Here is a 19,645-nt window from a genome sequence, read left to right as displayed (position 1 = left end):
AGAACGTTGCTGAGGCTGACCCTGGGCAGCCCCTCTTTTTGCCAGCCTGAGGGCAGCTCACATTCCAGGGGTGCAGACTGGGCCGGATGATATTCTGTCTCGGGGACGACCACCACCTGGGAAGTGGAGGCTCCATCCGGAGGTAATGGGGGTGACTTGGGAGAGGTACGGCAAAGCAGCTGTGGACCTATTTGCGTCCCATGAGACGACACATTGCCCGCTTTGGTTCTCTCTACCAGTCCCCTGGGCCAGGACGCACTGGCACACGACTGGCTGACGGTGCTGCTCTACGCATTTCTGCCACTTCCCCTGATAGGCCCAACACTCCTGAGAGCATTTCAGGAGGGGCATCAGGTCCTACTAGTCCTCCTATGGCCTGGAGAACCTGGTTTCTACTGCTGACCAGGCTCTGTTGCAGTTCCCACAGGAAGGACGTTCTGCCACAGTGGGGGGGGTCAGATCCTGCATCCCAATCCCAGTCGCCTCCAGCTCTGGGTTTGGCTGCTGACCACACACTGGTGTACACCCATAAGTAGAAGGTTTTTAACAGCTGCTGGACATGAGGACCCTATACACTGTCCTATTTCTGTTATTTTAACCTTCCTTCAAGCGCCGCTTTCTCAAGGTCAGTCTCCATCCACTCTGAAAGTTTATGTTGCTGCTATCTCTCGTTTGCATACGGTGGTGGGTGGAGAGACGTAGTAACTACGGTTCTATGAATCCCAGATGACCGCCAGAGCACTCGGTCCCTCGGAATCATCTTGTTTCAAGAGAAGATTAAGGGACTGAGTTATCATTGTCATGTGACTATATAGACTTAGTGGTGTCACCAGGGGTTACATGTGATCATGTTGGTATAAGATACTTGACCTATGCATGCGCAAAAATGATCATTCAGTGCTTTAAGGACCGCCTCTGGCGGTCATCTAGGATTCATAGAACCGTAGTTAAAGTCGTAACTTTCGTTCCGCTGCGTCTGCCATAATAACAGATTGCTTGTCGGAGGACAGCTCTACTTCCACATGGGAGCGGAGCTGGCATCATGTCAATTAGACCAAAGCTCTTATTGTGATAGTGTGAATTTTCTTACAAATGGCAACAAGCTTTAACTCTACAAACATTTTCCGTCTGAAGTTGGAGTACAGGAAAAAAAAAGAAAATTGGACAATGCAAAAATATTTACTATATGATAAAGACAAAATCCAATGAGGTCTAAAAGTGATATTGAGATTAACTCTGCGTTGGTGTCCAACAGTCTGGTTCTGCTTGAACTTGTCTCACATTGACTCTGGTCTCAGTCTTATTCATTTCTAACAGATGCAGACATGTTCACACAGAAAGTCCCTCACACATTGTGACTCCATGACCAGGAATAACTTCCTATAGCTTTCTTTATGATCACATGCTTGAGTGAAAAGCTGCAGAGGTTGAACTGATCCTCTCTGAGTCTGGAGGAAGGAGCCATGTTCTCTCTTCATCCATCAGATCCTTCACTCAGACTCTCTCTGGTCAAACTGGGATCAGTGGAGTTCCTTCATGGATCTGTCGTCTCTCTGCAGAAGAAGAAGAAAAACGGTCAGATAAACAAAGAGAGACAAAAGCACAGAAATTAAGAAACAAACCTTTAACTTTGAGCAGAACTGTTTTCTCTCTCTGAAGATTTCCGTTGTAGCTGTAGACTACACATCTGTACTCTCCACTGTCTCTTTCTGTGGGCCGTCTCAGACTCAGACTGAGGTCTCCAGTCTTCAGCAGGTCTTCATCCATCCTGGTTCTGTTTAAGTAGAACCGGTTCTGTTTCTCCAGCTGATCAGAGTTATTCTGATAAACATGGACTGTCACGTAGTTTCCTTTTCTCCACTCCAGTCCAGCGTCTCCAGGTAGATCAGGTGTTGTTCTGAACGGCAGCAGGACAGACTCCGCCCCCTCCTCCACCTCCACCTGGCAGTCTGAGAGAAGGTCAAGGTGAGTTTACATTGCACTGTTTCCTCCTGCATCCTCCCTCATTCTGACACATGTTGAATGAAAACAGCAGACTGTAAAATACTATTATGGCATAACTTTAGGCTTTAACTTTAAACTTTAAGCTTGGCCTTTAAAGTTAAGGTGTGGAAACTTTAGGTTTTGAGAGCTGCTGTTCACTCACTTATTGAGGAAGATTATTATTTTTGAACCGTGGATGAACTCTGTTTTTCACAGAAACAGAATGTTAAACCAGACATTTGCGGTGTTTTCTCTTTGTACATGATGCTGATGTTGTATAAGAGGAGGTGAAAGTGAATACATGGTGAAGAAGATATAAAAATCATTGATGTTCTTTGTTAGCTTCACTCTCAACCTCTGGGACCTTCAGGGATCCGTTTTCAGCTTCTTGAAAAAATTAATAAATTTTCAAAGTGCATCTTCTGTAAAATTATTGATTCTGTGTATCTAGCTAAAATTCTGTCTCATTTTAAATAGGAAAATGTTCAAACATTACATACAGAAATATCAAATGTAATCCACTGACCTTTGACATTCAGCTGAACTTGTTTCTTCATCAGGACGACTCCGTTCCTGCTGGAGACTTTACAGGTAAAGATCTCACTGTCTCCATCAGTAGGCCATCTCAGAGTCAGACTGAGGTCTCCAGTCTTCAGCGGTTCTTCATCCATCTTGGTTCTGGTTCTGTAGTACTGGCTCTGTTCTCCAGGCCGATCAGAACCGTTCTCATACACGTGGGCCTTCCTGTCTGAGCTCTTTATCCACTCCACTCTCGCATCTCCAGGCAGATGATCTGTGGTTCTGCAGGGCAGCAGGACCGACTCCACGGCAGAATCCACCGTAATCTGATGTTGACCTGAGAGGACAGCAGAGGACAAGGTCATCATTATAGTTAACAGCTCATAAGAACGGGCCTGGTACCTTATACTCCCACAGCGACCTCCCAGAACCCCCCAGGACCCAGCTGAGTGTATAGAGCTGGTCCAGTGTTCTGCAACCAGAACCAGAACCACACTGCTCTTCCTGAATCCAAGGTTTGACTATCCGATGGACCCTCGCTGTTTCATCGCAGTGCAGTGCAGGGTTCATCCTGTTCAGCATCTCCTCAGATCGATGAGATTTATTTTTTGGCTTGGTCCAGGGGTGGAGAGCTGCTGGGCTGCTGGTTGTCAGGTCCGTCATTATTTTGAATCATCGGTCAGGTTCTCTCATTTCCAAATCTTGACCTCAACATTCACTTCAAGTTGATGAGGATTCGTTTCTATCACTTCAATTCTCTAGAGAAGCTTATCAAAGTGAACTGTGGTCCAACTTGTAACTCAGGAAATAAAGATAAAAAAAATCCTAGTGTCCTTAAATTTGAGGTAATCCAGTATTTGGGGTAGAGAGTGTAAAAGTAACAAAAACCACAAACACATTTTTGAAATACAAAAATTATTGAAGGAACAACTGAGGACAAGAAACCAAGAGAAGCTCAGACTCACTTTGTAAAACCCAACATTGGGTTTATGAATCATTGCAGTCCAACAGTATTTGGCCACCAGAACTTGAAGAAATTTACAGTTTAACCTCAAATTATTCTTCACTTCATAAACCTAGAATTAAAGGAATCTAACCTGTGCTGCTTACTTTATCATTCATTACATTAGATCTACTTTGTCTTTCAAAATGAAACACACATTGACCTTTGACCCTCTAGTGAGTCAATCAACACTACTGATGACAACCAATCGGCTTATAACAATAAATAACATTTTAACCTCTGACCTTTCACCAGAAGCTTTACTTGTTTCACCATCAGGATGACTCCGTCCCCGTTGGAGACCTTACAGGTGTAGATGTTCTGGTCTCCAATTGTGGGATGTTTCAGAGTCAGACTGAGGTCTCCAGTCTCCAACAGGTTTTCATCCATCTTGGTTCTGGTTCCGTAGAACTGGCTCTGTTCTCCAAGCTGATCAGAACCGTTCTCATACACATGGACCTTTTCATGGTCTTTGTCCCTCCACTCCACTTTTGCATCTCCAGGCAGATTCTTTGTGGCTCTGCAGGGCAGCAGGACAGACTCTGCCCCTGATTCCACCACCACCACCTGTTGAACTGAGAGGACAAGATGAGCTGGACAGACAGACAGACAGGCAGCAGCTCTGAGGACATTTCCTGGAGGTAAAACATGTTTGCTTTCAGACTAAAGCGGTTAAAACATCTTCTGTGATGTACACCAGAGTTTTCTGGTTCTCAAAGCCACTGCCCGGCATGTTTTAGATTAAAACAAGTTTTAATGAGTGACTCCACTTAATTAAATTCCTCATAAATATTGATTTATTGTGGTGGCTGTCAATACAAGTTATGTGTTATTTAAATTACAACTTAAGTTGCTTTATTTTAAAACCTTTTTTAAAATGATCTGGATGGCTGAGAACCAACAGATATGAATATCTGGGAAATATCATAACTTAAACTTAACGCTCAAAGCACCAGGGTTTTTATAGACAAATATTCAGATTTAATTTTATGGTTTTAAAGGATCCACATTGAAGATGGTAAGAAGTAAGGCCAGCTTTTTTTCTTTTTTTTTACTGTCAGCTGCTCTACAATAGCTCCTGTACTCTCAGCCCCTCCCACTTAAAACTCCTCTCATTAATGAAAGAGTTAAAGGGCTAAATATAATTGAAATATTTGCTTCCTTCAACAAAAAAAGCTAACTATCAAAGCAATGTAGCCAGCTTTGATTTAAGGCACAATGAGGCAGTTTGTCATGATTCAGCCAAAGCAGTGAAATAACATGCGGTCTGATTTTTATTGTTAATATGTTTCTTCTTATTGAGCAGCAAAAATAAATAAAAGGTGTTACATGTCTTTTGCTGTAATTATTTACTTACTGGAGGCTTTTGGTTTTTGCTCCTCCCACACTTTTTTACTGAACTATTGTTCTAACAATGGCGGCGGGTCTCTTCTTAGTTGTTCTACATGTCATTATTTTACGTTATCTCATATAAAATTATTGATATTTTTAAAAATGTGTATTTTAATCCTGGATGTAAAGCATTTTAGAAATACAAAAATTATTGAAGGAACAACTGAGGACAAGAAACCAAGAGAAGCTCAGACTCACTTTGTAAAACCCAACATTGGGTTTATGAATCATTGCAGTCCAACAGTATTTGGCCACCAGAACTTGAAGAAATTTACAGTTTAACCTCAAATTATTCTTCACTTCATAAACCTAGAATTAAAGGAATCTAACCTGTGCTGCTTACTTTATCATTCATTACATTAGATCTACTTTGTCTTTCAAAATGAAACACACATTGACCTTTGACCCTCTAGTGAGTCAATCAACACTACTGATGACAACCAATCGGCTTATAACAATAAATAACATTTTAACCTCTGACCTTTCACCAGAAGCTTTACTTGTTTCACCATCAGGATGACTCCGTCCCCGTTGGAGACCTTACAGGTGTAGATGTTCTGGTCTCCAATTGTGGGATGTTTCAGAGTCAGACTGAGGTCTCCAGTCTCCAACAGGTTTTCATCCATCTTGGTTCTGGTTCCGTAGAACTGGCTCTGTTCTCCAAGCTGATCAGAACCGTTCTCATACACATGGACCTTTTCATGGTCTTTGTCCCTCCACTCCACTTTTGCATCTCCAGGCAGATTCTTTGTGGCTCTGCAGGGCAGCAGGACAGACTCTGCCCCTGATTCCACCACCACCACCTGTTGAACTGAGAGGACAAGATGAGCTGGACAGACAGACAGACAGGCAGCAGCTCTGAGGACATTTCCTGGAGGTAAAACATGTTTGCTTTCAGACTAAAGCGGTTAAAACATCTTCTGTGATGTACACCAGAGTTTTCTGGTTCTCAAAGCCACTGCCCGGCATGTTTTAGATTAAAACAAGTTTTAATGAGTGACTCCACTTAATTAAATTCCTCATAAATATTGATTTATTGTGGTGGCTGTCAATACAAGTTATGTGTTATTTAAATTACAACTTAAGTTGCTTTATTTTAAAACCTTTTTTAAAATGATCTGGATGGCTGAGAACCAACAGATATGAATATCTGGGAAATATCATAACTTAAACTTAACGCTCAAAGCACCAGGGTTTTTATAGACAAATATTCAGATTTAATTTTATGGTTTTAAAGGATCCACATTGAAGATGGTAAGAAGTAAGGCCAGCTTTTTTTCTTTTTTTTTACTGTCAGCTGCTCTACAATAGCTCCTGTACTCTCAGCCCCTCCCACTTAAAACTCCTCTCATTAATGAAAGAGTTAAAGGGCTAAATATAATTGAAATATTTGCTTCCTTCAACAAAAAAAGCTAACTATCAAAGCAATGTAGCCAGCTTTGATTTAAGGCACAATGAGGCAGTTTGTCATGATTCAGCCAAAGCAGTGAAATAACATGCGGTCTGATTTTTATTGTTAATATGTTTCTTCTTATTGAGCAGCAAAAATAAATAAAAGGTGTTACATGTCTTTTGCTGTAATTATTTACTTACTGGAGGCTTTTGGTTTTTGCTCCTCCCACACTTTTTTACTGAACTATTGTTCTAACAATGGCGGCGGGTCTCTTCTTAGTTGTTCTACATGTCATTATTTTACGTTATCTCATATAAAATTATTGATATTTTTAAAAATGTGTATTTTAATCCTGGATGTAAAGCATTTTAGAAATAAGGACAGGTTGAGCTGCATGTCTATATTTACATCTGCAGGTTGACCTTTAACCTGCATCAACAGCCAGGCTGCAGTAAATTTTAAATATCAAGTACCTACTGAACTCACTTCTGACATGGAGCTGAACTTGTTTCTTCATCAGGATCTTTCCATCCCTGTTGGAGACGCTGCATGTGAAGATCTTACTGTCTTCATCAGTGGGCCATTTCAGAGTCAGACTGAGGTCTCCTGTTCTCAGTATGTTTTCATCCATCCTGGCTCTGGTTCTGTAGCGGTCATGCTGTACTCCAGGCTGATCAGTACCATACTCATACACATAGACGGTCCAGTTTTTGCTGTTCATCCACTCCACTCTAACATCTCTGGGCAGGAAAGCTGTGGCTCTGCAGGGCAGCAGGACCGACTCTGCCCCTGAATCCACCGTCACCTGTTTGACTGAGAGACAACAGAGGAGTCAGAAATTGTTGTTCATTTTCTGTTGCTATGCTTTACGTTTAGAAATTCTTCTAAACATAAAGCATGATTTATTGTGACTGTGACCCTTCTTCTTCTTCTTGCTCTGGTGTGGTAAGCAGTTGCTAGCTTAGCTTTAGCTACTATTGTTATGTTCTGTCCAGTTGTTTTTCCATCTCAGGTGAAAATCCTGTTATTTGTTGTTCCCCATCGCCCACCAGGTCATTACTCTCAATTACTAACACTGATATGTTCATTATATTCTGATTTTAACATTAATGTAGACACTGAGACTGACGGCCTAAATGTAGCCTTTAATGATATCTTACACTCACAGTTCTGCTGTCTTGTCGTCATACTTTAGATCTTATGATGATATATGGCCCTGAGTGTGAAGAAATAAGATTTCCTCATAAACCTAAAGGCTATCACTTCTAATAACCTTTAGGTTTAGCTGAGTATTCCAAATCTGAAAGAATTGTTAATTATAGAAGATTTGTATCACACAATGCTGTAACCATGTTTAAATAACCTCCAGTCCTTCTCAAACTCATGTTCTTGTTCATAGTGTTGCTTCCTCATTGGATGTGTCATTAGACCAACTTAAAAAAAAAAACATAAGACAATTATAGGAGGTTGGCTTTTTATACAGCAGTTTTTTTATACTGCTATATAAAAAACTGAATCCTTTTTATAAAAAAAGTTTGGTAACTTTTCCAAGTTACCAAATATTAATGTATTTTTCATCATTAATAGAGCAGAATAAGAATAATCCTAAATTTATCTTTAGTAAAGTTGCTAAGTCTACAGAGTCAGAGCTCTGTTGATCCACTGATCATCTCGGCTCTCGGCAGAAATGACTTCATGAGATTCTTCTTGAACCAACAGTAGCAGCACATGCAGCAGCATGAAGAACTGTGTTTACAGCTAATGTTAAGGGATGATGATGAAGACAGTGATAGGAGTTCACCCTACAGGTAGAAGAGCTACTGGGATTCAAGTACACCCTGACATAGAGGTCTTCGCACTTTATGACCTAAAAACTACACATGAGCATCCTGGGTGTAAAGAACTGACTGTCTGCTCCATCATGAGTTTGGAGCTGGACTTCCAGACTTTATGCCCTTCAGCACCAGAATCTTAAGAGGCCTCTCTACTCTGACACAACAGGTTTAAATCAAAAGGCAAGTAAGGCTTTGCTGAGTTATTTATTAAATGGTTTTTATATCATCTTAAAAATTAAAAATAAGTGCTATGAACAAGAAACAACAAATTAAGGCTTTGACCATTTTTTAAAAGGAAGAAGACGAGGACCAAGAACTGGATCTCTTCCAGCTGCTAAAGATTCTAACAAGGCATCTGATATTAGCATCTGAAGGCATTTTGTAGATGTTCAAACTTACCTGGTATGAAATGGAAGCGGAAATAAAATAAAGCACCTCCAGTCAATCCAAGAACCACGAGAACCACCAACAAAACTGTGACCCAGATGGGTGTACCCTCTGTGGAGAGACAGAGACAACATAACCTGGAGATAGAGCTTTGACCTCTGACCTTTACCTGCAGATCAGATGTTTTACCTGCAGATTGTTAGAGAGAATTTTTTCTGTAATGCTGTTGTGCACAGAAAAAGTTATGGCACAGATTCAGGTCATTTTAGCTGGGAAAGAATGTTTGCAGAGACCGACCGGAGCCGAAAGTGAATTTCTGTTTGGTCAGATAAGGAAGCAACTTGACTGAGTGTTAGTTGACCTTCTTGAGATGAAGCCAGATGTTTTTGATTCCGGGAAAATCCAATACATATATAGTATGAATTGTGCCAGGATAATTGAGTAAATGGGAGGAAATGATGCCACACCAATATACACATCAACAGAGAGGAAATTATATAAAATCCTATAAAAAGTGATGTATTCAGCAAAAGTTGGCAGATTTTGGATATTTGTAAAGCTGAGATACAATAATTAATAAGATTTGCAGATGTGAATAAATTTCTCTTTTTTGGCCGTAGCAGTAAGGAATCGGAGACCTGTGAGTTATTTATATACATATTCTGTGAGTTAGTCACTTTTATTCCTCTATAAGCTCAGACGTTTTACCTGGTTGGACCTGTTCCAGAACCACTCTCTGTCTCAGGATGTCTTTGTCTCTGTAGACGGTGCAGACGTAGCGTCCGCTGTCTCTGGCTGTGGGGTTTCTCAGGGTCAGGCTGACGTCTCCGGTTCCCAGCAGGTCTTCATTCATGACAGTGCGGCTGCAGTAATGCTCGTCCTTTTCTGCATTCCGTGCGCTTGTGTTTGGATACGCAAGGACAAACATAAATTCTGGTTCTGATCGGGTCCACTCCACTCTGGTGTCTTTGGGTAAACCAGCCGATGTTTTGCAGGGCAAGACGACAAACTCTGCATCTCTACTCGCCTTCACCTCCACCTGGACATCTGGAGAGACATTGATGTGTTCATGTTGAGTTTTCTTTGCTCTGTATTTAAAGGTTCTCTGTCACACATGGTATCTGATGGCCTTCTTCTTGGTTCACCACTCTGTGCATCGTTCTTTAAATGTTTGGATATTAACATGTACGAAATAACTGACCTTTGACATTGAGCTGAACCTCTGTCAGCTTTATCGTCTTTACTCTATCAGCGATGCTGCAGATGTAGTTTCCACTGTCAGACAGTTCAGGCTTTCTGAAGGTGAGGCTGTAGTTTCCAGTTTCCAGAGCATCAGGACTCATTGATGTTCTTCCTCTGTAGATCTGGTTCTGTTGTTCTGGATCGCTGCCTTCTTGTCGAAAGAGGAAAACTTTGGAGTTGTGATCATTACGAGTCCAGATAACGAAGGGATCTTCAGGAATTACTCCCCCATAAAGGCAGGGCAGCAGGACAGACTGCGTCTCCTCAAATACCTCAATCACTGCAGCCTGGATCCTTAAGGACGCTAACGGCACACACACATTTAAATCACACCGTCAGACATTTAAATAATTCCACAATCACTGGAATGCAGCTGCTGCTAAGAAAGGAACAACCAGTTATTAGTTTCTCCTTCGCAAACATCTTTACTTTAATTTTAAAATCTGCTTCATCTGTGAGATTTCAGCTTGACGTGAAAAATTAGGACGTCAAGATGGAAGCAAACACTTCTGAACAGTTGGTGTCCAGGATGTGGGGGGTCTGCATAGGTGTTAGTGATCCATCGCATGACCCTGGACCAGTTCTGGTCATCGTCGTGGTTCACTGGGACCTGTTGGTGAACAGGTCATGGCATTCTGCTAGCCTGAAGGTTTGAGCCATTTGAAGTGTTTCAGGTTCCAGAGCTGAAACTCAGAAATGATCCTCACTGAGGCCCAGAGAGTCCAACCTGCTGATCAGAGGAAGCTGGTCTTACCGTACAGGAGGATCCCAAATATCACCAACGTCTTCATCTTCCTCTCACAGAGCAACAATGTCACACTTCTCCTCTACAGAAACTACTGATGAGCTCTGAGAAAATGTTTAGTTTCATATTCGGTAAACTGGTAAAAGTCAGTGAAAGGTCAGAGTGAAGACACGCCTATTTTGTTCCATGCAGGTCATGTGATCATGTTGTTTTTAATACATTGTTCAACGTGTTCATTCAGTCAGCAGAAACAAAAACACTCAGCTGAAAACTGAACTTTCAGCTGTTTGTTTATGAAGACCACTGAAACAAATATATATTAAGACGGAATCTATTCTACCCACATCTATGTGTGAACCAGGTTTTGGTAGGAATGAGACGTTCTGCTGTTTCCACCTGTTGGCTGCTGATGATCCTCAGATAAAACCAAACTCTCCTGATCGTCTTCATTCCTTCATAGTTCGTTGAACTCCGTCCATCAGCAGCTTTGTCTCTTCCTCATGTCTGCAACTGAAAGATAAAAATCAGTTCTGAGTCAGAATGTTGCTCAGGAAAACACCAAGACCTAAAAACAAATCTGCTTTCTGTTTCACCGTTTCTGTTGAATATTTTAACCTGAGCATCTCTGCTGACTTTAACAGCTGAACTACAGATGGATCCACACCAAAACAAACTTCCTGCCGCCCTGTCATTCTGACACGCAAGAGTGAAGAAAGTTTTCTGATACACCTGACGGACACACACACACAGTCGTGTTTTTGGAACTTGTGGAGACTTTACATTGACTTCCATTCATTTTTTATAGCCTAACCCTTACCATAGCCCTAACCCTACACCTAGCCATCACAGACCTAACTAATCTGTAACCCAAAAACAGCATTTCCCCTCATGGGGACCAAGAAAATGTCCCCACACAGAGCAGTGGTCCCCACAACTCCACATTAGACAGAAATAGGTTCCCATAAGGATATAAGAACCTGGTAAACACCCCCACATACAAAACCTGTTAAAAATTAAACTAGTAAAGAACAAAACTTATCAATCAACATAACTACAACACCCAGTGAAAGAAATAGAAAAAAAGACCAATTCAGGCAAAAACTTCCTCACTGCTTCTGCTCTTTCAGTCACACACCCCTCACATAAATAATATTAATAATAATTAGCTGCTGTATGAGATGCTTCCTGACAGACGTGCAGTCACAGAAACTCCACCGTTTTCATCTCTGTGCTGTGAGTTAAAACCTTCTCTGAGTTTCTTTCATTAACTGTAGTTTTGCCTCCAGCAGGTTGCCGTGTTTTAAATGGAACTTTTCTGTTTTGGTGTTTTGACTAAATGTTTTCCTCTTGGAAACATCGCATCAGTTTGAGCTTCCGACGGAGAAACAAAGGCGACCAGGAAATGATTTCTTCTCTGACTGCGTCTCTGTTCCTGCTGCCGGCGCTCTGTTGGCAGTTCTGAGCCGTATGCAACGAAATTTCGTTCTGTATACACCCCGTGCATGCAAAATGATAATAAAGTCAGTCTAAGTCTAAGTTCATCTGCGCAGGCGAGTAACATCTGCAGAAAATATTCACGCAACAAATAATATTACTATAGATATGGTGGGTTTTATTATCTCAGGCAAAAATGGCTAAACATTGTAAAGTGCATTTTACTAAATGTTTATCATTATCAACAAAGCGTATTCTCTGCTTCAGGATTTCCTCCAGAAAACTGTTTTTGTGTTAAATATTAGAAACTTACAGGACATTTAATATGACCAGGTAGTTATGTGTTCTTAGAAAACATTGTTGACAACATTTAAACGCAATTATAGAGCCTTAAAAAAAAAAGCTAACTCAGAAAATATTATTAATTATTAGGTCTGTCCCAAATGAGCAACAAATCATTGAATTGCTTGATTAATTAAAACAAGCTCAGTAATTTCCATTTGTATGTTTATTTTTTCTCCATTTCCTTTCTTGCTACCAAAAACTGGATGATAAAATTTTTATTCTTATGTTTTGGTCTCAGACTAAGTATTTTTCTGAAGGACAAATTATTTGTAGAGACTTTATAATTCATTTTATTTTGTAGTTTCTGTTGTTTTGTTGACTTATTTTATAAATTTTCAATATCTTCCAGTTCCAGTGTTAAAAGGTTCCTTGGAATTGAAAGCTTATTGATATTTGATCATCTGTTCTTGCTTTATTTTGCCATCGCTGTTATTCACGAGACAACATTTATTTTTGCAATAATTATCATCCAGCAAAATGTGTAATCATTCTACTGTAAGGTCACACAAACAAATATTTTATCTAATTTGTTCTAAAACCGCAGAACAATGCACTCCCATCCAGCAAAGGTTTCTTTTAAAAAAAAATACAAATCTGCTCATTTTCTCACCTCTAATTGCAGTTTTCCTTGGCAGTTTGCTCCCGGTTCTGCATCTAACTTACCTCCTTTAAAAAAAAACAACAACAACTTCCTAGCAAATTTCTTCCAATTAACAAAACAGTTTCTACATTCAGCTGTCCATATGAGCATCTGTTTGCGCGGCAACTTTATTAGCATCCCTGAAGGCCCCAATTAGTGCTATTTCTTCATCTCCCACTCGCTTTCCATTTGCTTCCAGCTTCAGAACAAGCCACGCTTTCTCACGTTCCCCGTGTTTGGCTGGCTGTTCCCCATTATCTCTGTCGTTTTGTCACCGGCTCGTTCTGCAAACATTTATTACTTTATTACTAATTGATCGCTTTAAAGAGTCACGAGGAGAATGTCGTCGCGTGTAAAAGTGCCAGATATGTCTCACTCTTAACAAAATCGCTCATTTATATTCCTGTCGGCCAAATTAAAGCTAGCCGAGCTCTGTAAAAAATGTCAATATCGGAGTGATAATACGGCAAGCTGATGGCGGATATAATCAAGCGCTTTTCCGCAGCGGCCCCACTCAATCAACCTCAGTCCTCTTGAGTGTGTTAGATAGATGTCAGGTGTTTTTTGGCATTGCTCCCTTTTCCTCGTGTGAACACACTCTAAAGGTTTGGAAAGCAGACCAAATTGGCTGCTCAATTTGCCTCATTAAGGATCCCTATTAGCATTCATTTGCAAAACAAATTCGCTTAGCTGGTGTTGAAGAAAAATGATTATTTTTAGTGCTTAATACAGTTAATCATGCGGCATAGGTAAATGTTATATTCAATACTCTTATTTGAAACAGGTTTTGTGTGACCCTTCGGGATGGGGCCCGAATGAGACAAGCAGGCGCCTCCCGCTGTCTGCCTAGATCACACAAAGAGCCATAAAATTAGCATTCCGATGTGGGAGAAGCGCTGGAGTGTAGGGGAAGAGACTTCAGAAGTATCTGCGAAATCTCAACTCAGGACCTTTTGCGCCCGAGATCGTCCGTACCACCATAGGGATTAGCGCTAAGTGGTCCGCCCTTTTGTCTCGACAGAAACCAGATGCCCTTGGAGCTTCGCTGTAAATCAGGAAAGTTCTTAAGTTTCTCTGAGCGCCCAGGGAGTTTCTAATTGGTCAAGAGCGGAACGCCTTGATTGCATATGTTTAGAAACACCCACTCAGTATAAAATTTCGTGTCAGCGCTAAAAATCCAGAGAGTTTCCACTATTTTTTGGCTCTCTCCAAAGACGCGTCTTTGCCTTTTTTGTCTGTCTTTGTCTTCGTTCTGTTGATCTGTCTTCTCTGTCTTTGTCTGTATGGGGAAATCAATGCATATCTTTGTACCTCTGCAGCTTTGTTAATTGATTCATGCGTTGCTTTGTATGGGATTAAACTCTGTGATCTGTGACGTCAACGCGCAGTGTTGTTGTTTCACTTTCTCCAGCTGCAGCGCCGCCCGCTGAGAGGACCCGGGAGTTTTAAGGAAGAGAAGAGCCAAACGTTTTGTCCAAAGTTAATATGATTAATTAATCTTCCTTATTAATGGCTTCACATTTGGTCTGATAAAAAAAAAATAATAATAATAATAATAATAAAATCCGGCCTGAAAATCACTGACGCGTGACGTGAATTCAAATTACAGATCTGCGAAAAGAAAAAAAATGAGATAAAACGATATTGACGAGTGACACAATTTAGCTCAAAGTAAGTCACCTTTTGTTATTCGTGCCGTTTCATATTTTCTGCTGTTTCCAGGGAGAAAACAGAAGGTAAATGATACAATAAAATAATTTATTTACCTTTACGTTGGCTTGTATCTTGGCTATACAATGTAAAAGCCTAGATTTACATTGTAAATCTCATATTGAATGAAGTCTTTCAATATGAGAAATATTGAAAAATCGGTAAGTCGATGCAATTGTTTCTTTAGGTCACATGTTTCTTTACTAGCTGGCTTTATAAACCTACCTTGACCGTGTTGTAGCCTCTTTTATCTAGCACTGGATTTAAATGTCCAGTGAACTCTAATGGATTCACCCCAACTTTCCAAAGGAGGAGGGTGGGAAAAACAAAATTCAGCCTTTAAATGTGCAAAGCAGGTTCAGACGGCAGTCAGTTTTAAGGACCGCGTGTATGTGGGGGAAACAAAAATGTTCAGGAAAGCATTTCATGGTGGTTCAAAAATGCGACTTGTTTTGTTTCTTACAGGCCTTGAACGCCTCGAGTCGCTATTAATAGCTTCATTTTCCCGAGGCCCCCGAGGTAGAGGGAGAAGATGGAAAGATTGACTGGGGGAGAGAGGGAGGAAAACGGCGCTAATATCTCTGTCAATCAAAGATGGCCGACGGAGAGAGAGAGAAACATTTACACAACCTAATGTGGAGCGTTAAAAATGCTTCGAATGACAGTTTTCAAGAGTAACAGACTATTTAAAACTCTCTTGAAAAGACTTCAGTTTAGGTTTTTACGTGAAATCTCTCTCTCTTCTTCGTCTCTCCGTTCGACGTCCTTGATTACAATCAGGTAAATCAGCTGATACAAAAGCTTGTGTCAGGTTTTCATCCCTTAAAAACAAAACAACAACAAAAAAGACTTGACGCCTTAATGTTTGAGTCAGTCTAATGAACACTCTGCTGCTCGATGTCTGTCAGCCAGGGTCGTAATTATGCTCGTCACTTCCTGACACGGTGCGTAGCTTAGCAACCTGCCACAAAGACGGAGCTCCACTTGGGTCCCCACTTGAATATTTTTCTTACAAAAAAAAATAATAATAATAAAATAGCGGGGAGGTTGGTGCAACACTGAGAGCAAAGTTGTTTGTGTGTGTGTGTGTGTGTGTGTGTTTTATATATATCTGACCAGCACGTGCTCCCACACATTCCTTGCAGGACTTCAAACTTTTTCCAGAAGTTTTCTCTGGAATAAACGCGGGGAAGTCTTATGATTGCTGTTCTAACTACGTTATAATTAATCAAATTAAGCACATGATTTTTTTTTTGACCACTCCGCCCACCGAACTCCCACTGCTTTTACAGAAATAGAAACATTTGCATGTATGCTGTGATTGTTTTGGGTAGTAGTGCTGCTCACGGTAGGCTCGCTCTCAGGCTAAAATGCACATTAAGAACAAAACATGCAGCAAATCTGAGGTGAAAATGAAAGTTCTATTTTTATTATGAGCTGTAGTCGGAGTAATATCACTTTGTATATAATCTCCATCTTTGTTTAACTTCGCTCCGCTCAACTGAATGTTCATTTCTTCTTGCGCCACGCAGAGCTTGCCCACATAGCCTGACATTTAGTCCTTTCTTTCCCAGGATGCAACTCGGTTGTCACTAAGATAAGACCTCCATGTTTAACGAAATTAAACGTTGCACAGTTTTAAGCAGACTCTGGCTTCTTCAGCTGTTTCTGTAACAAAACAGACCTCAACACAAGTGGGCTACGTTCCCCAATCACAGCACTTTAGCAGTCACATCCCTCACAGTCACAGGCTTCAATGTGCTTTATTGGGATTGTGCCATACACCTAAAACCAAGTTGTTGTGCACAATCAGCCTGACTCGATGCTTTTGATTCATCCCCTCTGTATGATGCTGCCGCCACAATGTTCCCCCAATTCCAAGGGTGGAACGTTGCAAAACCTCGCGCGTGTCTCGCCACGTCATCGCCGGGCTCCCTGCTCACCTCCGTGATGTTACATTTCACTAATCAGGTCTGGTCTTAGAAATGAAATAATGCTGCCATTTCTCTCCGCAGTTTCCACTGGTGGAGACTGAAGTCATTTAGAGCTCCGGTCTCGTTGCGGTGACATATGGCGTCCTTTGAAGGCTCCATCTGTTTCCGTGAGTACCTGCTTGTTCTTCGTTGGACGACTTATCAAGTCGTCAAGGCGACTGAGACTAAAATGGAATTCTTGATTAACTGCTCAACAGGAAACACGTCACGACCTACAAACTACTTCTCTCTCTAAAAGATCAAGTGGGGATAGTTACAAGACAGAAGTTGTTGTCTGGGACATGTCGGGTGATTTAATTGTGTCACCTTTTTGATGCACAAACACACACTTGGAAACATGAATTCTCTCTGGATCGCCCCAAGAAAGCTTTGTCTCAATCAGAACTACACACCAAGGCCACTTGCTCCTTTAATCTGCTGTTATCTGTTATGCATGGCAGCTGTTTCAGTATGCCTCAGTGTGCTTCTGCCTCAGAAAGCGATGTATTATGCACTGAGATGCACGAGGCTCTGCATGTCTGCAGAGGTGGTCATAGGTCAGTGGGGAATCTGGTGGATTCCTGATGCATACTCCAAGAAACTACCACGGTGTTCGCCGAAGGTGTGTGTGTCTGTGTATGCAGGGTCTGTGAGCGGACGGGAGAGTGTAAATGTATGCGTGCTGATGTGTTGGCCGAAAGCTGACCAATGCGTGGTGAAAGGGTCGACCTCGTCGCAGGGAGTTAGAGAGGAATCCTGACGAAGGCGTGACCTCGCCGCCGATCCGCTGGCTCCAAAAACGGACGAATACTCACAACACACTCCTGCGCTGAGCACCTCGTATGCCACAACACAGAGAAACGGAGCTGAAAAGGAAATAAATTGTAGTTTTCAGCATTTAAAGGAACAATTGAAAAAGATTTGGTCGCATACGGTAAAGGTCCGTGAAAGGACTTTAATGCACTGAACAGTGTTGTAATAGTTTTGGGTTTTTCATTATAGGTTAGTTTTATTTCAATGAGACTTTTTTTCCCCCCCATCTAATTCAGTGATGTTTAAATGAGTTTTTAGTGTGTTTGCTATTTTTACTAGTTCCATATCGTCTTGTTTTACTTTAGTTTTTATTAGTTTCAGTAGTAGTTTTAGTTTATGGTTAACTTTGGTTTATCTTTACGCACAGAATTCAAAAAGGTCAGAGTATTGTGTTGTGATTGTGTATACATCGATTTGGTCATGAAAACTCAACAGAAGATACAATTTTCAGGAAACATACTTAATTATTGTTGAACAACCGACTCACTCTGGTGAGTCTTGGAGATCCTCAACATATTTTTGACATTTGCGAGATGTAATATTTTGGGCGGTTTTGTTAGCATTGGCTTTGCGTAGGGATGCGTTTTTTCCAGCCTCTTTCTTGTTATGAATCATGACCTCTGACCTTTGCTAAGACAAGTAAGGTCTGCGTTACATTAGATATTATTCTTGGTTCTTTTGTGCTCACCAGTGGTTTTGGTGGGACGTTGGAAGGTCCGCCAATGGTTCATAGTTCTATTTCTGGGTTATTCTAATCATCTGGAGTCCCACAGTCTTAGAAATGACTATTTCTCATCTGTTCTTAAGTGTAAATTCCACAGTTAGCAAAGTTAAACTGAACTAGAAATGTGGATAATCAGTTAACTCGACCTGGTTGGTTTGGGATGCTTTTTTGTATTTGTTCAGCACATCTTCTTATTGAGTAGAGATTTGTTTGTTCCTAATTAAAAGGAGGCAACTGTTTTTTTTTTCACAGCACTGTCTTTTTTCCCCCTCCTTCCTGATGAAATCTGTAACTTTTAACCTTTTTTCCACTGGCTCGCCATCGACAGAAACAAAGAGGCAATAAATACTACAGGAACTGAAGCGGTTAAGTTGCCTTTCTGTCGGGCTGTGGTTCTCCAAATGCCAGAGCGCAGCGGCGAGAAGGACTGCGGCGTCATTTCGTCATCCCCTTAAGTAAAAATCAATGAAGCAGTGAGAAAACAGAAAAGCTGAATTTCTGCAGGCTCAGGGGAGCAGAGAGGCAGAGTCGGTTATTAAATCTCTTTTGATACGAAACTTTAATCTGGCGATGATGAACAGACATTGTGACGACTGTTTATAGGGAAAATGGAGTTTAGAAGAACTAACCCTAAATTAACTATAAAGTTTACTTTCAATGTTCCTGGGTTAGGAAAGCAGGAGGAAATTATTGACTCGAAACATTTCCTATGTTAATTAAAAAAAAATAAATAAATAAACTGTTAGCTTCATCCAAGACTGCCCCCTTTTGACTGACCTGTGATATGGCAGCATGTTTCTGTCTTAAAAGCTGTGGAAACTCCAAAATAGAATGTTTATTTCGTATATTGAGAAAAATAAACTCTCTCAAAATAGCAGGACTATATGGAGCTAAATTGGGCCCAAAAAGTTTCTTCAAGAGAGTTTGAAGCTGTACAAAACAAAAAGATTTGAAACTGAAGAAAAACTGAAAGAAAAATCTCTTCAGACTTGAGGATTATTTTTTCTTCTTTTGAACAAACTTTATGGCTCCAATTTAGCTCCATAGATGTAAAGTATACATGAAGAAAATGTTTTTTTTCTTCCCTATTCCATCAGTTGACAAGTGAATCTTATGTAGAATTGTTGGATTTTCATTTCTTTGTTTTTTTAGAGTTCCTTGATATTTTTAGGGATCCAAGGTCTTATTTTAAATATATTACTAAAAAGTTTAGTCGAGAAGAGTAGGGAGATATTTCTAGTATTGTCCGGCTTTAAAAAAATATAAGGTCTGCAAATATTTGGAAGGACACATCAAGAAAAAGAATTGGTACATAATGAAAAGAAAACTGCTGGATGAATTAATGGGATGGATGTATAACGAACAAATTGATAAAAGAATAAATGGATAAATGAGAGAAAAAGGCAATCGACACGTGTAAATTAACATAAAAGTGGACGAGTAAAAAAAACAGACAAATTGATGACTCAAACCCATATTTGTAATATGTTGCACCACTCAAGTTTTG

General features: G+C 40.6%; 1 protein-coding gene and 1 long non-coding RNA gene across 3 annotated transcripts; one reads left to right on the top strand and one right to left on the bottom strand.

Moving 5' to 3' along the window:
• Positions 1–1,163: 1,163 nt before the first annotated feature.
• Positions 1,164–11,462, bottom strand: LOC114146439 (uncharacterized). Of its 2 annotated transcripts, XM_028020462.1 has the most exons (11): positions 11,093–11,462; positions 10,844–11,009; positions 9,714–10,058; positions 9,221–9,559; positions 8,525–8,623; positions 7,658–7,723; positions 6,777–7,103; positions 5,379–5,708; positions 2,510–2,839; positions 1,623–1,949; positions 1,164–1,553 (listed from the first exon to the last, which is right to left on the bottom strand). In XM_028020462.1, exons 2-11 carry the CDS (start codon positions 10,947–10,949, stop codon positions 1,510–1,512), a joined length of 2,313 nt encoding a protein of 770 aa, XP_027876263.1. In that variant the 5' UTR covers positions 10,950–11,009; positions 11,093–11,462; the 3' UTR covers positions 1,164–1,509. The 2 variants fall into 2 exon arrangements, with proteins under 2 accessions (XP_027876263.1, XP_027876265.1); XM_028020464.1 differs by lacking the exon at positions 7,658–7,723 and having other exon boundaries at positions 11,093–11,461.
• A 2,993-nt stretch (positions 11,463–14,455) lies between these two features.
• Positions 14,456–17,413, top strand: LOC114146076 (uncharacterized). The gene is made up of 2 exons (XR_003595840.1): positions 14,456–15,408; positions 16,644–17,413. It is a non-coding gene; the product is annotated as an uncharacterized LOC114146076 (long non-coding RNA).
• The last annotated feature ends 2,232 nt before the right edge of the window (positions 17,414–19,645 follow it).

This window comes from Xiphophorus couchianus, chromosome 6 (genome assembly GCF_001444195.1).
Source record: "Xiphophorus couchianus chromosome 6, X_couchianus-1.0, whole genome shotgun sequence".
In the NCBI taxonomy this organism is placed as follows: Eukaryota; Metazoa; Chordata; class Actinopteri; order Cyprinodontiformes; family Poeciliidae; genus Xiphophorus; species Xiphophorus couchianus.
The sequence above is the reverse complement of the archived record's forward strand: the minus strand, read 5'-3'. Positions and strand labels throughout refer to the sequence as shown.